The sequence below is a fragment of the Desmodus rotundus genome, chromosome 5 (assembly GCF_022682495.2).
Source record: "Desmodus rotundus isolate HL8 chromosome 5, HLdesRot8A.1, whole genome shotgun sequence".
Lineage (NCBI taxonomy): Eukaryota > Metazoa > Chordata > Mammalia > Chiroptera > Phyllostomidae > Desmodus > Desmodus rotundus.
The window spans coordinates 3,864,922-3,882,917 of record NC_071391.1 but is presented as its reverse complement, the minus strand read 5'-3'; the positions used below and the strand labels follow the sequence as shown (position 1 = coordinate 3,882,917).

Sequence of the window (17,996 nt, the reverse complement as noted above, 5' to 3'; positions counted from 1 at the left end):
GGAGCCAGGGGACTTCTCCCTGGCAGGCACGTGGGTGTGGCGCGGCTCCTCCAGGGTCCCAGTACCCACAGATCGGGCCCCTGGATGACCCTGTCCGTTAGGGGGCTGGTGACACCACTGTCCTCCCTTTGGCCCTCCGGTGCTGGGACTGCATGCGAGCTGGCATTGGGGGACCAGATAAACACAGCCGGGTGGCCTGCAGGACAGAAAACTGGCCAAGGCCAGCAGGTCCCTCCCACCCGCCATCCAGGCCACAAACACTCCGAGTCACACCCCTAGGAATGAGCAGTCACATCCCCCTCGCTGCTTTCAAAGGACTTTCTCTATAATAGGTTGTATTGTTTGTCCTCCTTACAAAAAGGGCGGGCCTTACAGAAAAGCAAACAGGAGAGAGAAATGTTGCTCCCAGTTCCAATGCCCTGAAATAGCTCCTTGGATGTGGAGAAGCCCAAGCATGTCACCCCGGCACTGTGTCCCAAAGAGGAGCATGCTGGGCCAGCTGCACACCCACCTGACACCACGTCCCTGAACTTAGACAAATCTTTACCATGTCTTTAAATCTAAAAGCCACAGGCCCTGGCTGGTGTGGCTCAGTGGGTTCAGCACCAGCCTGTGATCCAAAAAGGTTGCTGGTTCAATTCCCAGTCAGGGCACATGCCTGGGTTGCAGGCCAGGTCCCCAGTTTGGGAGCGTGCCAGAGGCAACTGATCGATGTTTCTCTCTCATTGTGTTCTCACACATTGGTGTTTCTCTCTCTCTGTGTCTCCCACCCTTCCCCTCTCTCTAAAAATAAATAAAATCATTTATTTTTTTAAGATTTGCCTCTCGAGCACCCCCTACTGGGGATCTGGCCCACAACTCAGTCATGTGCCCTGGCTAGGAATTGAACCAGTGACCCTTTGGTTCACAGGTCAATGCTCAATCCACTGAGCCACACCAGCAGGGCAAATAAATAAAATCTTTAAAAAACAAAAACAAAAACTAAAAGCCATAGGATGATGACCCTCATAGGCTGCTGGGAGTCCCCCAGCTGAGATGTGCTGAGGACCCTGCCCAGTGCCTGGCGTAGCAGAGGTCTGGGAAGCAGTGGCCGCTGCTTTCGGCTGACACAGGAGGCTCCCAGGAGCAGCAGTGACCCCCCTGCCCCGCTCCTAAACAAGGGCAGGGGGTCAGGTCTGGCTGGGCTAGAATCCCCGCCACTCCCTCTCACCGTGGGGCCCTGATGTGGTCTCTGCACCTCTCTGAGCCTGTTGCCCCCTCTGTAGCAGAGGCACCCAACCCAGAGTGGGGAGAGGGCTAGTTCCTATTCCTCCCCAAGAAGCAGGGCCCTCTCAGACTGCCGGACCAGGCTAGGACCCCTGTGCCAGCAGGTCAGGCCCCTTTGGGGACCTTCTAGGATGTTCCTGAATTCACAACAAGTTTAGGAATAGCCCCTGCAGGGGGAAATCCTTGGCCAGAGAGGGGCCCCTGGAGATCCTGCAACACCCCTTCCACTCACCAGTACCTCCCCAGGGGTCCCTGATTGGCTGTGTGGCTTTTGACCAGTAGCCATCCCTCTCTGGGCTTGATTCCTGGCTGAGGGCTTCCAGGCCCAGCCCCAGCCCAGCCCCACCTGGGGCCGGCTCTACGTCTGCCTGGCTCAGCTCCAGACAGCAGAGCAGGGCTGTCACATGCTGAGCCACGTGACAGGCAGCGGCTGGGGGCTCTATCTCACACAGAGGACGGGGGCCTCTGGAGCCCCTGACCCCTGCCCCAAGTGGCTGAATCCTCCACGGGTACCAGAGCAGGTGTGGGCCCAGAGACCTCCCGTGCCCTCCCAGGTGGGCCAGGGGAGCGGGGAGGGCGGGGGTGGTAAGGAGCTTCTCCCATGGGCCAGGTAGCCCGGGGGTCCCAGGCCAGCATCCTAGGCAGACCCAGGGCACCCAGGCAAAGGGGCAGTGGGACAGCAGTGGTGGCCCTGGGGTAGCAGGCACTGGCGATGGCACAGAAGATGCTCCTGCCCCCACACCTGTAACCCAATCACCTGCCTGTCTGACACCATCAGCGGCTCAGGAATCACCCCCTTTGTGTTGGCTCCGACAGGTGCGACTGGGGTGGGGGCCGGGGCAAGGCAGAGGACAGGCCCCCTGGCACAGCTCAGGCCCTGAGGAGCGGGAACACAGGAACCACCATGGTGACACATCATCGTGACAGCTGCCCTAGGGGGCAGAGGGCGGCGCTCTTCCCCGGGAGGTGGGAGGGGCATCTGGGAACATCGGCAGCCCCTGCTCTGAGCGGCAAGCTTCCAGTGTGGGTCCCAGCGCTGGCACTCGTGCCCTGTGTGGTCAGGCCCTGTCCCCTGTCTGGGACTCCATTCCTCATTGCAAGATGTCAGGGCACAGGGGACAGGCTTGGTGAGTGGGTGCCGGAGGAGGCGGTGCTGGCCGACATGCACACGCAGAGAGCCTGGGCCCTGAGGCTGTACTCCTGGACCCCAGCCATCTCGGGATCTGCGCTCTTCATTCTGCAGGTGGGAGATGAGGCTCGGGTGGGCTGGGCACGCGATGGGGACTGGGCTGTCCTTGCTATTCCAGGCGACTGGGCCCCACCCCACACCATAATTCCCGGGGCCACTGCCCCGGTCTCTCCTCCTTCTCCAGCTGGGCCTGCATCCCCATCCCCGGGCCTCGGGGGGACCCCTCAGCTCAGAGCTCCCTGGAGACCTCTGTGTGGCCCCCAGTGGCCACTGGCCCTCTCTGGGCCTGGCTCCTTGTCTGTGATGCGGGAGGGGATCTAGAGGCTCCTGAGTGAGATCCTGGGCCTGAGAGACCAAAGGAGAGGCTGACAACTCCATCATAGCATCAAAAGTTCGTTAAGGGAACGTGTATACGCGGCTCACCTTGTGCAGTGGCGAGGCGCCGTGGGCGCGTGCCAGGCACTAAGGAGTTACATAGCACAGGCCAAGGCGGATGGGGGCACCGGAGAGCTACCTGTCCCAGACGTGTGAGGGAAGATGCCTTCTGTGCTTGCCTGGGGAAGGGCAGGGGCCTGTTCCAGCGTCAGCATGCCTGGGGCCTGGTGGGCGGTTGGTGGGGGGCGGGGGACGGTTCTGTGAGGAGATTTAAGGGAAGCGGTCTCTGCTTGGCCCAGATCTAGCTCTGGGGTCCGTCAGCAGTCACGCCATTGTACGGTCTCTCCCACACACTGCCGGAGGTGGCAGTGAATCTCAGCCCGGGCACCAAGCCAGGGCAGCCCCGCCCCAGAGGCCGGCCCAGCCTGGGACATTTCACAACAGCAGGGCCGGGCGGCCGGCAGAGCAGAGACACCAGGAGGAAGGGCAGCTTGGCAGAGTCTCAGGTACGGTGTCCTAGGGAGGCTGGGGAGACAGCAGCGAGCAAGCCAGGGACCTGGCTGCTGGGCTGGCTCGGGACTCCCGGCTGCCAGCTGCCCAGCCAGGCAGGGCCACTCAGGCCACATACAGACTGGCCTTGTCCTCCCGGAGCTCAACTGCCTGCCTTGGGAGGAAGGGGAAGCAGGGAGGGACTTCCCTTTGAGGAGACCTAAGCCGTGGGATAGGGAGGGGCTGAGGATTGGCCCGGGGGTCCCTGAGGCCAGGCCGCCAGCTGGTACCCTCATTTTTTGTTGGAGCTGGCTGCCATTGTTCCTCTCATTGGGTTTATTTTGAGGGGGGCCCAGAAAAACCCGGAATTTATTTATAAAAACTGTGTATTTATTCTTACATGTTTAAACTTCAGTCACCTTCGAAGTGCTCTCCATTTGGTGCAATATACCTATCGAGACTTTTTTCCCACTGCTCAAAACAGTTTCTGACCTCATCAGTTTTGATGCCTTTTAGTGCCTTTTCATCTCTTCTACATCAACAAAACGTTTCCCTTTGAGGACTTTTTCATCTGGGGAAACAAGAACAAGTCACTTGGACCTATTAGGTGAATAAGGAGGGTGGGGCTTGGGAGTCAGGCTGTTTTTGGTCAAAAACTGCTGAACACTCAACACGGTGTGGGCAGGTGCGCTCGTAAATCAGCTGTAATGAAATGGGCAAACTCGTTGAAAGAGTCTTTGAAAAAAATTCAGTGAAGCTGAATGCAACAGTGAAGCCTCTCACAACACCACCAGCTGGAACACAGATACAGATGGGTTCCTAGAACACTCACCTAGCGGGGGAGCCTGTACTGCAAGGGGCCCGCCCTCCAGAAGAGAGTTCTGGGTTTTTTTTGCCTTCTCCCTCGTACATCCTGGAGGGAGCCCAGGGCCCCAGCTCTGGACCACACAGCCCCAGGAGGGAGAGCAGCCCACGCCTGGGCAGGGGTGGGCAGAGGTCAAGAATCCGTTTGGCAGCACACATCTCCTGGGCACGGCCATGTGCTGGGAGCTGGGTGGGGATCTGCAGTGAGTGACTCCGACAGATTGTGTTCCTGGGAATGGACACAGCCAGGGTCCTGGGAGGGTGTGCCAGCCAACAACCGTGCCTCCCTGCGGGGGAGCTGATCATCAGGGGGGCTTTGCAGGCATCGGGGAGCCTCAGCACAGCCTCTCCAGAAGGTGGGGCTGGGGTTGGTCTCCAGCTGCCCATGGCACCCATGGAGGGGACAGGGCAGCTGCCCAGAGCTTTGGGGCACCTTGTGGGCATCCAGGTTAGGGCCACACACGAGAGATCTGATTGGAGACTGGATTGGACCAGTGGAATTGAGCCACGGATTGGACCGTGGAAGGGGATTGGACCTTCCACGCAGGCTGGTGACCTCCATCTGTGGCAGCAGAGGGGGTTCCCCGGGGCCCTCAGACCACCACGCTTACCTCTGTCACCTTCGCCAGCCCCTGCTCCCACCTGGGCCACTGTCCTTGCCTCCCTGGCACTCACACTGGTCTCAAGTTTCCGCAGGCTCCCACCCCAGGGTCTCCTCCCGCCTCCAACCCTCCCTGGGCAGGGTGTCTCTCACTACGGGACAGTCGCTCAGACACCACCACTGAACACACAGGGCTCAGCCGAATGAGGGAGACATGTGCCTCCCAGCAGCAGCACTTGGGGGCTCCAGGTGCCGAGCCCACTTCACAGGTGGGGAAGGTGAACCACAGAGAGGCCAAGCCACCTGCCCCAGCTGTCCTCGCTGACCAACGGAGTTGCTAGGGTTAGAGCCCGGGTCCTACCACACTGGGAGGGCGCTCTTAGAAGGGTGGTTGAAGCTGGGGTGCCTCAGCCTGCTGGGAGGGCCCGTGCCCCCATGACCCCTTGGCCTGCCAGCCCCGGGACCTCAGTGGCTCAGCTTGGCCCCGGGAGGCAAGAAGGGGAAGCAGGTGGGGACCATCAGGAACGGTGAGGAGGTGCAGGCCAAGGGAGCGGGCCACCGACAGCATACCTTTCCACCCTGGCTGGGTGTCCCCTCTCCCCAGGGTCAGGCTGCCCTGCTCCCACCCAGCCTCCAGGGGGGGTTGGAGCATGGGGGTGGGGGTGGAGTTCCTCTGGATTCCTCTGGATTCTGGTTTTTCAGTTTTTCGGGGTGGAGAAACCAGGTGGCCTCAGGCAGGGTCCCGTGCTCTCTGTCTCCCCAAGTGGGGACAATAGCGGCACCCTGTCCAGGCCGTCCTGGTGGTGAAATGGGTCCCACAGGCACAGGCGACTGGAGCCGACTTTCTTATGAACTTGGGCAGCCCAGACATGCCCGGGGTGGGGAGGGAGGAGCTCGGGTCCCAGCCCCGTTTGATCCAGGAACCCCCTCGTTTGTGGGTCCTTTGTGAGGTCACAGGCTCTGGGTGCCCCCAGATCCCAGATGAGAGGTGGCCTTGGCTCCTCTGCTTGCCTGGGTTGTGCCCAGTTCTCCAGTCCCCAGCGGGCAGCCCTTGGGGGGCTTCCGTCCAGAGTGACCAACCAGCAGGGGGCAATGTTGGGTGAGTTTGCCTCAGTGTTGCCAGGAGAGACCTCCACCCCCCACCACCTTGCTCAGAGGCGCACCATGCCTTACATTTTTGTGGGTTTGACAAGGACTCTGAAGAAAGTGCAAACAACCCTGGGGAGGCAGGAGATGGGGCGGGGTGGGTGTGCCAGGCTCTCAGCGCCTGTCAAAGGCCTGGGAGTGAGAGCGGGACCGGGAGGGCGGGGGAGGGCGACGGAGACCGCAGAGTGCTGAGTGACGAGGCCATAGCCCACGTTTCCTGGACACTACATGCACAAACGCAAGCACTCTTTGTGGCACTGCGTCCTTTAATCTCAGGACGACAGCAAGCACTCTGTCACCACCAATTACAGACGAGGAAACTGAGGCAGCAAGCAGGTGAGCGACTCGCCCAAGGTCAGGCCTGTAAGAGGCAGAGCCAGGGATGAGCCCCAATGGTGGCGGGGTTCTTGCTCCTGGGTCTTGGCCCGGCCAGGGCTCCCCCCACCCAGTAGAGGGGTCAAGCTGGTGGCTGAGAGGGATTCAGCAAATGGCCCTCTTCTGCCACACTGCCACCCTCTCTAGGGAACATGGCACCCATGGCAACTGCCCAGCATCTCCCAACCAGAACAGGAGGCCTGTGGGGTCAGCGTGGCCCCAGTGACACCAGAGGGACGCCCTGGGGCTCCAGCCAGGCTCTCAGCACAGAGTGCCAGCTGGGCCAGGCTATCCTGTTGGCTGCAGCAGGCTCGGCTCTCAGGGCCATAGAACCTTCCAGAAAACCAAGGGCCATGGTGACAGTAGCCACTTAACAAAAGCTGGGAGCTGTGGACACACTGAGGCCCAGCCCTAGGCTCAGAACTGTACTCATCCTTCATGAACACCGAGCCAGCTGGGGGTGCTGTCACTGTCCCCCTAAAGCATGATTAGGCTGGGGTACTCAGACACCCATAATGAGCCAAGCAGACCATGAGGGTCTGCACCCCAGTCTGGTGGGAGGGGGGAGTGCGGGGGAGGGTCAAGGGAGGCGGGTGGGATAAAACTAGGTACTTATTGTGCGATGGCCCAGTGTGGTGGGGAGCAGAGCCCGGGGCCACTGTGAGAGTGTGTGTGTGAGGGAGTAACCAGGGCGGGCTGCCTGCAGGAGGCATCAGGCAAGCTGAGACCTGAAAGGCGGGTAGTCAGAAAGGGCAGGAGGAAAGGGTCCCCACGGGTCCTTGGCAGCAGACCAAGCAGTGAATGTGTCAGAGCACCCCTCTGTTGAGTTTCAAGTAAACAGCTGGGGGGCTGGGGGAATGTTGGGGAATTCCTACCCCCCCTTGGCTGCTGACAGCAAGGAGGCAGGACTGCCCCTTTACCCCCATCCCCACCATTCACTGCTCTTCCCTCCCAGGCTGGGGTGGGCGGCAGGACATCTGGGAGGCTAGAGGTCTTTCCCTCCAGCTTGGGAGCTAGGGAACGGGGAGGGGAGCCACTGCCCTCTGTCACCACCCCTCTGGGCTGCCGCCAGCCTGCCTGGCCTCCCTGGGCAGTGCTGCCAGGCTGGGGATGGGGAGACAGAGGATCTGGTATCTGGAACATCCCAAGTGGTGGCCGTGGTGGTGGTTGGTGGACTGTCCCTCTCATCAAACTCCCCCTGATTATTCCAGACCTGGCGGGGTGCGGGCAGCCCCGTGTCTAGGTGGAGCACCGGACAAGGGCTCGGCTGGGGCCTGGGGCTAATTTCTGTTAGGTACCTGGCTGCCTGCCCACCCTTAGGGGCTGTGGAGTAGCTGTCCCCAACCCACACCCGTGCTCGGGGTCCAGGGCTCTCCACCGGCTGGCCACGGGGGCTGTGTGTGGGTCTGAGGCCATGTGTGTGTGTGTGGACAGGGCCTGGCCCTTGGGGTTACACGTGAGCCCCAGTGAGGGTGTGTGTGAGCCCACACGGGTGCAGGCAGGGCTGCAGCGGGTGCCCGAGAAGGTGGGGAGCCCTGGCCCATGCTCCCCCTTTGCCCCCTGCAGGATGGACCCCTTCGAGGACACGCTACAGCGGCTGCGGGAGGCCTTCCGCACCGGGCGGACGCGGCCGGCGGAGTTCCGGGCTGCCCAGCTCAAGGGCCTGGGCCGCTTCCTGCAGGAGAACAAGCAGCTTCTGCAGGAGGCGCTGGCGCAGGACCTGCACAAGGTGACGGGGCGGGGGGGGGGGGGGGCTGGGATAGGGGCATGGGACAGCTGCATCCTCCGTGAAGTGGAACTAAAAGCCCACCCCCCTCCATCCCTTTCCCTGGGCCACAACCCCCTCTTCCACATTCATCCGTTTCATCATCTGCTCAACTATTCACTGAGCACCTACCATGTGCCAGGTACTGTTCTGGGATTTGGGGATGCGACAGAGAATAAAACAAAGTCCCTGTGTGCAGCCAGCTGGCCTTGACAAAACCTGACGGTAAATCAATAATCACGTGGTGTGTGGATGGTAGAAGGGGGCGCGAGAGGACCAGGGTCAGGGTGCCGCTCCACAGTGGGGGCAGGGAAGGTTTCTCTGAGTAGAAGTCCTCTGAGCAGAAACGTAAAGGAGGAGGGGAAGGAGCCATGTGGATCCTGGGGGAAGTGGCAGCCAGCACAGCACAGGCAAAGGCCCTGGGGCAGGAGGAGCTTGGTGTGCTGTGCTTGAGGAGCAGCAAGGAGGCCCACACGGCTGGAGAGGGAGAGGCAGGGCTACACAAAAGATGAGTCCATGCGGGCGGGTCACGCCGTGCTGGGCCTCACAGACTGGAGGGCTTCGGCCACTCCCCACCTCAGCAGCAGCCTCGGCAGGGCCCCAAGAGGCATGCTGTCTCGCTGTCTCATAGGTGACTCCCCCTCCCGGCTCACAGGGCCCGCCTGCTCAGCTACCCCTGGGCACGATACAAAGGCTGCAGTTCCCAGACCCACCCCTTCCGTCCCACCAGCCCCTCAGCACCTGGCACCCCAGGGCCAGTGGCTCTTTGTCAGCTGGCGATGTGCTAGCTGCTTTGATCCTTAACACCTGGGATGAGCCGTCAGTGCATGTTGGCTGCTGGCCAGCCCCCAGGGGACAGCAGTGCCCTGTTGGCTTATGCTGAGCTGTCTCAGTCCTAAACCTCGAGTATGTTCCCAGCAGGGCCTGGGGCCTCCAGGGCCTCCACACGAGACTCTGCATTGACCTCTGGGGTCCACCCCTTGCTGCTTGATGTTTACACCCTCAAGGGTCTGCCAGACCACATGCTCCAGCCGCCCCCCACCCCCACTTTTCCACTGAGCCAGCCGGCTCCACTGAGGTGACGATAGAGACGCTGGTACCAGCAGGGCCAGGGGCCCTCAGCAGCCTCCTTGGGCCCCACCCTATTCACAGCAGCCAGCCAGGTGCCCACCGGGTCCCTGCAGTAGTCACAGATTTGGGGCCTGGCAGTGTCCAGAGTCAGGAGTAGGGTGTGTCCCCATTCTATGGGGATAGCAGAGGCTGGACACAAAGCCTTGTCCTGAGGATATGGCCTCCTGGTAACCCCTGCTCCTTTTCTCTGTGTCCCCAAACCTTCTCTTTACCTCTGTTGCAACTGGGTGACTCCAGGGCCCCTCATCGGCCTCTTCTGGGGTCATCCGCTGTCCCATTTATGAAACCAGGGCTCCCAACCAAATTCTCCACAGCTCTCCACAACCAGAGGGGCAGGCTTTGCCTCCCTGTGGGGAGTGTTCCGCTCACTGGGCCTGGTCGGGGGACAGGCACCCCCACTGCGCCTCTGCCACCATCCACCCACTGGCCCAGCTGCCCTTCCCCGGAGATCTGAGCCAACCGTCTGTCTGGTCCCTTTCCTCCCTCTGGCTCAGGTTTCCTTCCCAGCTCCTCACGGCTCCAGGAGCCGGGCCCACAAAGGGTGCAGCAGCCCAGAAAAGCCACCCAAGTTCCTCCCTCCGGCTTGCAAGCTCTGTCCCCAACCCTCCCGGTATGTGGTACCTACCTGCCCTGTTCTCCATAAACTCTGTCCTTGAAACCCAACAGGACTTCCAGGTAGGCTGGCCGCACGGTCATCACCATGGGAGGCACAGAGAGGGCACACAGCCCGACTCAAAACAGCCAGCTCTTCCCAAATCACAGAGTTCAGCAGGGTGCAGACTGTCCCTCAAACAGCACAAACTTCACTCAGACCATAGGTGACCTACCGGGTACAGTGGTCAGGCCCCGCAGCTCAGGGGGCAGAGGCATGGGCTGCGCACCCAGGGGTTGGGAGAGCACACAGGTGTCAGGAAGCATGTTTAATCCAGGCTTCGCTTCCCAGCAGCTAGGGTGGGTGTGGCTTCTTCCCCCCAAGGTCCCAGAGCCCTTCTCCTCAGGGCTCAGCTGTGGCCCCGGCCTTGCACTGGCTTGTCGAGGGACCCGGAACAGAGCATCCCTGTCTCTGGGCTTTGGTTCACCCTCAAAACCACCCTGGCACCCCTCGGGCCATTGCCCTGCCCTCTAACAGGGGAGAGCTCGCACTGTGACAGCTCTCCTGGGACCCAAGTCTCAGGCTTCAGGACAGCCAGGCGCTGCCGTCCCTGACCGTCGGGCCTCATGCTGCCTGCAGCCACGGGCTGGGACTGTCCTCCCTGGTAGGGGAGGGACAGGTGCATGGAGACCGATCAGGACAACGCCCTGTAGATGGTCGCTCCTCCTTCCTGTCCTGGAACGCTGACAGTGATGCCTGGCCCCTGGCCGTGGGAACTGATGGCCCTCACCCCAGGATGCCTGTCCCATGTGCCTTGCAGACTGCTATCCACACAGCAGGCCGCAGCGGGATGCACAGACAATCCTATTAAAACCTAAGTTTGCTCCTGTCTCCACTCTGTTTGACATCCTCAGCCCAGCTGCCTGGCCCCATCGCCTCACCCACTCTGCTCCTAGCTAATCAGGGACACAGCGAGCCTGCGCCCGCCTCAGGGCCTTTGCCCGTGCTGTGCCCTCTGCCTAGAATGTTCTGCCTCTGGATATTCCTGGGCCCCTCCCTTTCCTCACTGCTCAGTCGCAGCCTCATCCCGAGGCCAGTGGGGGCCCTCGTGCAGAAAACGGAGCAAACACGTATACATACACGCATTCGAACACACACCACTCACTCGAGCACTTGCACAGACACGCATGCTTGCTCACACTCATGTGCACACACAGACTTCACACTCCAGCAGTCTCTACACCCTCAGCCTGTCTGTCCTGCCATTGTACCGTCACGGCCCAGTGTGGCAGCCAGTGTCCCCGTGACCACGTTGAGAGTCCCCCTGCAACAGCGGCTCCACGGGACAGGCTTTCTCCCTGTTTCGGCCACTGCTGCATCCCTGGCTCGAGAACAGCACCTGCGCACTGTAAGTGCGCACTGATGGTGGAGGGATTGGATGAATGAGGAAGTAAGAGCAGGCCTTGCCTGGAGGAGGCTGTGTCCTGCCCAGGCCTCTGGCCACCTGCTGACCCTGGCCCCCGCCCCTCCCCTGCAGGCGGCCTTTGAGTCGGAGGTGTCCGAGTTCAGCATCAGCCAGGGCGAGATTAACTTGGCGCTCAGGAACCTGCAGGCCTGGATGAAGGACGAGAAAGTAGCCAAGAACCTGGTGAGCGGGCCTGGGGTGGGGTAAGGCAGGTGGGCTTTAGGGTGGGGGGCTCCCCACTGGGCATCCTCTCAGCCCCTCACCGCTTACCATGCTGCATCCCCTTCCTGCACAGGCCACACAGCTGGACTCCGCCTTCATCCACAAGGAGCCCTTCGGCCTGGTGCTCATCATCGCCCCCTGGAACTATCCTGTGAACCTGACCCTGGTGCCCCTGGTGGGCGCCCTCGCTGCAGGTGAGAGCCAAACCTCCACCTTCCACCTGTCCCCTCCCGCGTGCTCACAAACCACAGAGCCCGGGAGGAGTGGGCTGCTGGCCTCAGTGGCTGAGAAAGACTGGCTCTGCATCGCATCTGGCTCACCACCCCCAGGCTGTGACCTTGGGGTTACCTTATGTCACCTCTCTGAGCCAGATTCTTCACCTGAAGGTGGAGTGAGGCCAACACCTGCCCTGTAGGTGTGAGAGGTGAATGGAGACCGGGAGTGGCTACCCCACTCCCAGCTCACGCCTGCCCTGCCTGCCCTGCAGGGAACTGCGTGGTGCTGAAGCCCTCGGAGATCAGCCAGAACACTGGGAAGGTCCTGGTGGAGGTGCTGCCCCGGTACCTGGACCAGGTGGGCAGAGGCAGGCAGGACCCCAGGGCTGGGTGGGACCCGAGTCCTGACCTCACTTCTGCCTCCTATGGGTGGTGTGGCCACGGCCAAGTCGCCGCCCACCCAGCCTTAGTTTCCCTCCTAGTGAAACAGATGGGCGGTGACCACAGCTGTGCCTGAGGAGCCTGTCTCCTGGGCGTCCCTGTCTTCTGGTGGGCTCTGTTCCCCCAGCCATGGCCTCGGCCCTCCCACCAACCCTGCCAGACCTTAACCCCTGTGCCCCACTTCACCCCCACCCAGACCACCCAGAGTCCTGGCAGCCCTGGCTAGGCCAGGCCAGGCCAGGGGGAGCCGTCTCAGGCAGGCAGGCCGGGCTCCCACAGGGCTCCCTGGGCTGGGATACTTGGCGGGGTCCTTCACCTGCCCCTCCATGCAGAGCTGCTTTGCCGTGGTGCTGGGAGGGCCTGAGGAGACGGGGCAGCTTCTGGAACACAAGTTTGACTACATCTTCTTCACAGGTGAGCGGCCTGCTGCGCATGGGGGTTGGGCGGCATGCAGGATGGGAGGGTGTCTGAAGTCCTCACAGACAAGGAGACATTTGCAGAGACAGGAAGGGGCTGGGACCATGAGGGAGCGGCAGTTGCTAAGGGCAGAGAAGTGACTGAGTTTTCAGCTCCCAGGGCAGAGGGAGCCAGGGAGAAAGGCCAGGGTCACCTGCACAGACCCTGGGCCAGGTGAGGGCAGGGGTCTCCAGGTCTCAGGGTAGGGGGGCTTTAGGTCAGGGGAGGCTGAGTAGAGGAGTGAGCTGTGAAATCCAGATCAACCCAGAGGGGAGGTGGGGACGAGCCAGGGGAAGTGGAGGTGGTGAGGTGGGGGTGGCAGGGCTGCCAGGTGAGGTCAGAGTGGAGAGACCCAAACGTGTGAGGCTACAGCTGGGCTCCGGCCTCAGCCTCCCGTGCTAGGGGTCGCTGAAGGTTCTAGAGAAGCGAGGACAGGAGGCGAGGGGCACTGGGCAGCGTGTGTGAGTCACATGCAGCGGCAAGGTGGGGATCAGAGGCAGGAAGGGGGCAGAGGGGGCCCTACAAAAGGCCCTGCTGGTGCAGTGACTGGCAAGGGAGGGCCAGGTGAGGCCCCTCCGGACTCAGACACCTGTCCAGGAAATAAGGGACAGGAAGGGAACCCCCCTAAAGGGGTCCCAGCCCCAGGCCGAGGCCACCCCACCTGGTCCAAGTGAATGAAGGTCACTCTGGTTTTTTCCCTCATCCCCAGGGAGCCCTCGGGTGGGCAAGATTGTCATGGCCGCGGCCACCAAGCACCTGACGCCCATCACGCTGGAGCTGGGGGGCAAGAACCCCTGCTACGTGGATGACAACTGCGACCCCCAGACCGTGGCCAACCGTGTGGCCTTCTTCCGCTACTTCAACTGCGGCCAGACCTGCGTGGCCCCCGACTACGTCCTGTGCAGCCCCGAAATGCAGGAGCGGCTGGTGCCCGCCCTGCAGAGCGCCATCACCCGGTTCTATGGCGAGGACCCCAGGAGCTCCCCGGACCTGGGCCGCATCATCAGTGACAAGCATTTCCAGCGGCTCCAGGGCCTGCTGGGCTGCGGCCGTGTGGCCATCGGGGGCCAGAGTGACAGAAGTGACCGCTACATCGGTGAGTCCCGCTCTCCTGGCCAGGGGACCCTCTGGCCAAGGCCCTTCCACGCTGGAGGCCACAGCTGGGCCGAGATGGGCACTGAGGTTCCCACGGCCTCACTGCTGAAGCCCAGCCAGGTCCACGGCTCTGGTGCCACGATTCCACAACACTAATGCCACAGGTCCCCGTGGTCGAGCCTGTGACCCCGTGACTCCAAGGCCAGGCTTCTCTGAGCTGAGCCCCCAGCGTCCCAGGGCGCTCGAGTGCTCAGATCCCCAGCTTCCCTCCCACCATCTGCTGCTCCATGGCCGTGACCCAGGTCCTGTGAGCCCAGGATTCCCCTCCCGAGCCCCTGCCGGGCTGTCATTACAAAGCAGCTCCCGGCCTCTGGGCCACATGTCCCTGAGGTGCCACTGCTGCTCCAACAGGCTGGGACCTGGGACCTTGGGCTCCAGGGTCTGAGGTCCAGTCACCCTGCAACTGTAAGACCAAGGCTGGGGGTCCTCTGGGCCCTGGTTCCTTCTCAGGGGCTGTGGGGAGACTCTTCCCTAGAACCTCCCTGAGCCTGGAGCCCTGGGTTCCTGGGCCCTGCCCGAGGCCCCGCGCCCGGAGCTGAGCTGTGCCCTGTGCCTGGCAGCCCCCACAGTGCTGGTAGACGTGCAGGAGACGGAGCCGGTGATGCAGGAGGAGATCTTTGGGCCCATCCTGCCCATCGTGAACGTGAGGAGCCTGGACGAGGCCATCGACTTCATCAGCCGCCGGGAGAAACCCCTGGCCCTGTATGCGTTCTCCAACAGCCACGAGGTGGGGCCTGGGGCAGGCCTGCATTGGGGCTGGGCAGAGGTGGGGTCAGGTCCCAGCCGTGAACCAAGGGACCGGAGGGATAGAGAGGGTCCTGGCCCCTCTGGGCTGTCCTAGGGGATCCTGGGTGCTTAGCGGGCAGCTCCCAGGACCTTCTCCAGCCCCACCCCCCGACCTACATCTCAGCCTTTTGGCTGCAGTGTCCCCTTTCAGTGTCTGGCACACGGAAGGCACACACTGGGGGTGGAACAGGGAGGGTGGAGGACCGGAACACACAGGCCAGGCATGAGCCCTGGTCCCCACCCCTGCCCCTCGCCTCCAGCCCCCTGCTCTGCTGCAGTCTCTGAGGGCAGCTTAAAGCCTCAAGGTCAGGTGTCCCCAGTTCCAGACACACCTCCTCACCTCACTCAGTTCTCATGAGCCCCCTCCCAGACCAGACAATATTTTTTGAAATAAACTTTTTATTTTGGGATAACGAGATTTACCGAAGTATCAAAGACAGCCCAGGGACCACAGACCCCACACCCAGTTCCGGCGGTCACGGACCCTCACACTGGTCAAAACTGGGAAGCTGACTCTGGCGCATCACTCGTAACCATGCTCTGGACTTGGTTCAGATTTCGCCAGTTCTTCCTGCTCCAGGGTCCCGGCTCCTCTGGGCTGTGACTACCCCAGGAGCTGCTGTGCCTGAGACCTGGCGTCCTGTTTTCCGTCCCTTCCTACCCTCTCTGGGTCTACGAGACGCCTCGGGCTCACGCTGTATTTTCTGTGCCCAGCCCTTCCTCCTGGAGCCCTGGTTTACCTGGATTATGTTCACTTTAGAAAGCACGACAGGGTTTTTGGAATGGGAGTCACCTGGCATAATGGTTTTTCTGATCCCTGGAGAGAGTGACACCTAAGACACGTCTCAGCCCAGGTGACTCGCCCTTAGGCCCCTGGAAGCACTGGTGCTTCCCGCTCCATCTGCTGTGGCCGTGACTGCTGGTCGCAAGTCACCTGAGCCCACTGCTGGGGGCGGCACTCCACCCACCGTCAGACAAGCCTTGACCCAGGGGCCACCTGAGGGTCACACATTGTAACTAAATATAATAACAACTTAATGTCAGTTCATCCTTGTCCCTCTCATTCTTCAAGTAAACCTAGGGGTAGAAGAGAAAAGGTCTTCACAAGGTCAAGCAAAGGCCAAGTTCCCGTTTCTAAAACACTGATCTGACCAAGGGGTCACATCTGACCTCCCTGTGCCGCACATCACACGGCCCCGCCCAACCCCACTTCCCCGTCCCTCAGCCACCCCACCTGCCCTGCACTCTGCCTGGGGGCCCCTCCATCTCTGCCTGAGTGACCCCTGACCCCTTCAGACTCAGCAGGCATGTCACACCCCTCTCCTAGGACACCCCCCCCACCCCTCGTACCCTTCCTGTCCCCAGGCAAACGCCACCTTTCCACCTCCCCTCCGGGCCTCAGTCTGTCCCCGGGCACCCAGCACACGGGAGTAGATGCTCAGGAATGTGTTCTGACCTGGGAGTCTGGTGGCAGGCTGCTATACAATACCCTCCACCTGTCCCACCACCCCTTCAGCTCACATGGGTGGGCTCAGACACCCACCCACCCCCCCCCCCCCCCGCTGCCCTGAGGGTGCTGGGCAGAGCCCCTGGGCCTCAGGCTGGCTTCCTGCTGCCCAGCCACCCAGCTGCTTGTTGCTCCTTCCCAGGTGGTCAAGCAAGTGCTGAACCAGACCAGCAGCGGGGGCTTCTGCGCGAACGACGGCTTCATGCACCTGACCCTTGCCAGCCTGCCGTTCGGAGGAGTGGGTAGGTGCCGGCAGAGCCCCCGTCCTTACCTATTTATGTGATTGATGGCACCACAGCCCCTCCATTCTGCCCCCTCTGCAGAGTCTGGACAGAATATTCCAGACCTGCCTTTGCATTGCCAACGCGGAAGGGGTCTGCCTGGGAGTGAATCTGACTGACTCCCAGTGAAACCCCCCAAGGCTCCCATGAGGGTGTGATCAGGCCTGGCCCCTGACTCACAGCTCCTGGAGGCCAGCCCTTCCTGATCTGGCCTCCTCTCCCAGCATCCCTGCCTGCTGCCCCAGCCACAGAGCTCTGCCCAGGTCCTAACAAGCCATGGGTCAAGCACCTCCAAGACTCTCCCAGTTTTGCCAAAGTCTGGGTCCCTCTTGCCCACACCCGCCTTCTTCATCTGGTCAAATCCACATCCCTCAGGAATTACTCCAGGAAGCCCTCCTGGATTACCCCCAACTCCAGCAGGCTGGGTCCCCTGGACTCCTCAGTGCAGAAGCGTCCTGGTCCTTGACCACCTCACTTAGGTGGGACACTGGGTCCCTACTTAGACGCTGAGGATTCACAACACAGCACTTACTGTGTCCATAGGTCTGAACACTGACCCAGTCCCCCACAACTCTAGGAAGGAGGTGCATTCTCACCCTATGGCACGGAGGACACCAGGGCAAAGTCACCTGCCCAAGGGGACACAGCTAGTTCAGAGCTGAGACTCAATCCCATGCAGTCCCTCCAGAATCCAACATTCTTGACCACTGTCTACCTGTCCTGCTCTAACACCTCACACGGTACCTGGTGTCCCCAATGTTTATTGAGCTGCTGCCAGGCTCAGGGCCAAGCCCTTGGCCCAGTTTCTTCAGGATGAGCCAGCCCACTTTATAGACTGGGAGATGAGTCTTGAAGGGATGAAGTAGCCCATCCAGGTCACACTGTGTGACTGGCAGAACGCACATCTGTCTGATGTTGCCTCGGCTGGCCACTGAAGGTCTGACTGCCGTGTTCTCTGCCACTGTACAGGCGCCAGCGGCATGGGCAGCTACCACGGCAAGTTCTCCTTCGACACCTTCTCCCACCACCGCGCCTGCCTGCTGCGCCGTCCTGGGATGGAGAAGATTTACTCCATCCGCTACCCACCCTACTCACCGCGCAACCTGAGGGTGCTGCTGGCGGCCATGGAGACCCGCAGCTGCACGCTGCTGTGAGCCTGCCTCAGGCACCGGGCGCCAAGGGTCCCTTTCGGCTCATGTCCGAGTCCTACACTGTCACCTGTGGCTGGTGGAGATGCGCCCTAGGGTCCAGGACACAAGGAGGAAAGACTTGCCAAGGCCACAGCCCGGCCCAGTGCTTTCTCTTCTTCCTCCTGGGGTGTCCCTCTTCTGGCCCTCAGCTGCCCCCTAACTAGGATGGGCTAAGGTGAGGGAGTGTGCGAAACCTCCACGAGCCACCTGTGTCCTGGGCAGACGTGGCACCTCTGAGCCACCCCCTTCCTGTAGAAAGGGAAGCAGAAGGGGTGCTGACAAGATGGTCCAGGCCATATTGTGGACCTGCTGTGACCCAGGCTGTCCCTGTCCTGAGCTGCTCCCCATCTCTACAGTTGAGATGACTAACACCTGTGTCTCTGAGATGGTTGTGAGATTAAATTTAGGAGCTTAATAAACACGAGTCACTGACCCTGAGCTCCAGACATCCTGTCTCCTCATTTGAGTGGGGCGAGGCTGCTTCC

At 61.4% G+C, this 17,996-nt stretch overlaps 1 protein-coding gene across 3 annotated transcripts; it reads left to right on the top strand.

Moving 5' to 3' along the window:
* Window positions 1–2,238: 2,238 nt before the first annotated feature.
* Window positions 2,239–17,949, top strand: ALDH3B1 (aldehyde dehydrogenase 3 family member B1). 3 transcript variants are annotated; one of them, XM_053924777.1, is made up of 10 exons: window positions 2,239–2,509; window positions 7,872–8,034; window positions 11,331–11,441; window positions 11,554–11,674; window positions 11,968–12,053; window positions 12,469–12,550; window positions 13,302–13,688; window positions 14,308–14,474; window positions 16,183–16,282; window positions 17,291–17,949. In XM_053924777.1, exons 2-10 carry the CDS (start codon window positions 7,873–7,875, stop codon window positions 17,473–17,475), a joined length of 1,401 nt encoding a protein of 466 aa, XP_053780752.1. In that variant the 5' UTR covers window positions 2,239–2,509; window position 7,872; the 3' UTR covers window positions 17,476–17,949. The 3 variants fall into 3 exon arrangements, with proteins under 3 accessions (XP_053780752.1, XP_053780754.1, XP_053780753.1); XM_053924779.1 differs by lacking the exon at window positions 2,239–2,509 and adding an exon at window positions 3,205–3,336; XM_053924778.2 differs by lacking the exon at window positions 2,239–2,509 and adding an exon at window positions 6,159–6,266.
* Window positions 17,950–17,996: the final 47 nt, after the last annotated feature.

Excerpts from the sequence above, each read along its gene's own strand:
- ALDH3B1 (XM_053924777.1), top strand. The coding sequence starts at position 7,873 with ATGGACCCCTTCGAGGACACGCTACAGCGGCTGCGGGAGGCCTTCCGC. Across the intron at positions 11,675-11,967 it reads GGTGGGCGCCCTCGCTGCAG|GGAACTGCGTGGTGCTGAAG; the intron begins GTGAGAGCCAAA and ends CCTGCCCTGCAG. Across the intron at positions 12,551-13,301 it reads TGACTACATCTTCTTCACAG|GGAGCCCTCGGGTGGGCAAG; the intron begins GTGAGCGGCCTG and ends CCTCATCCCCAG.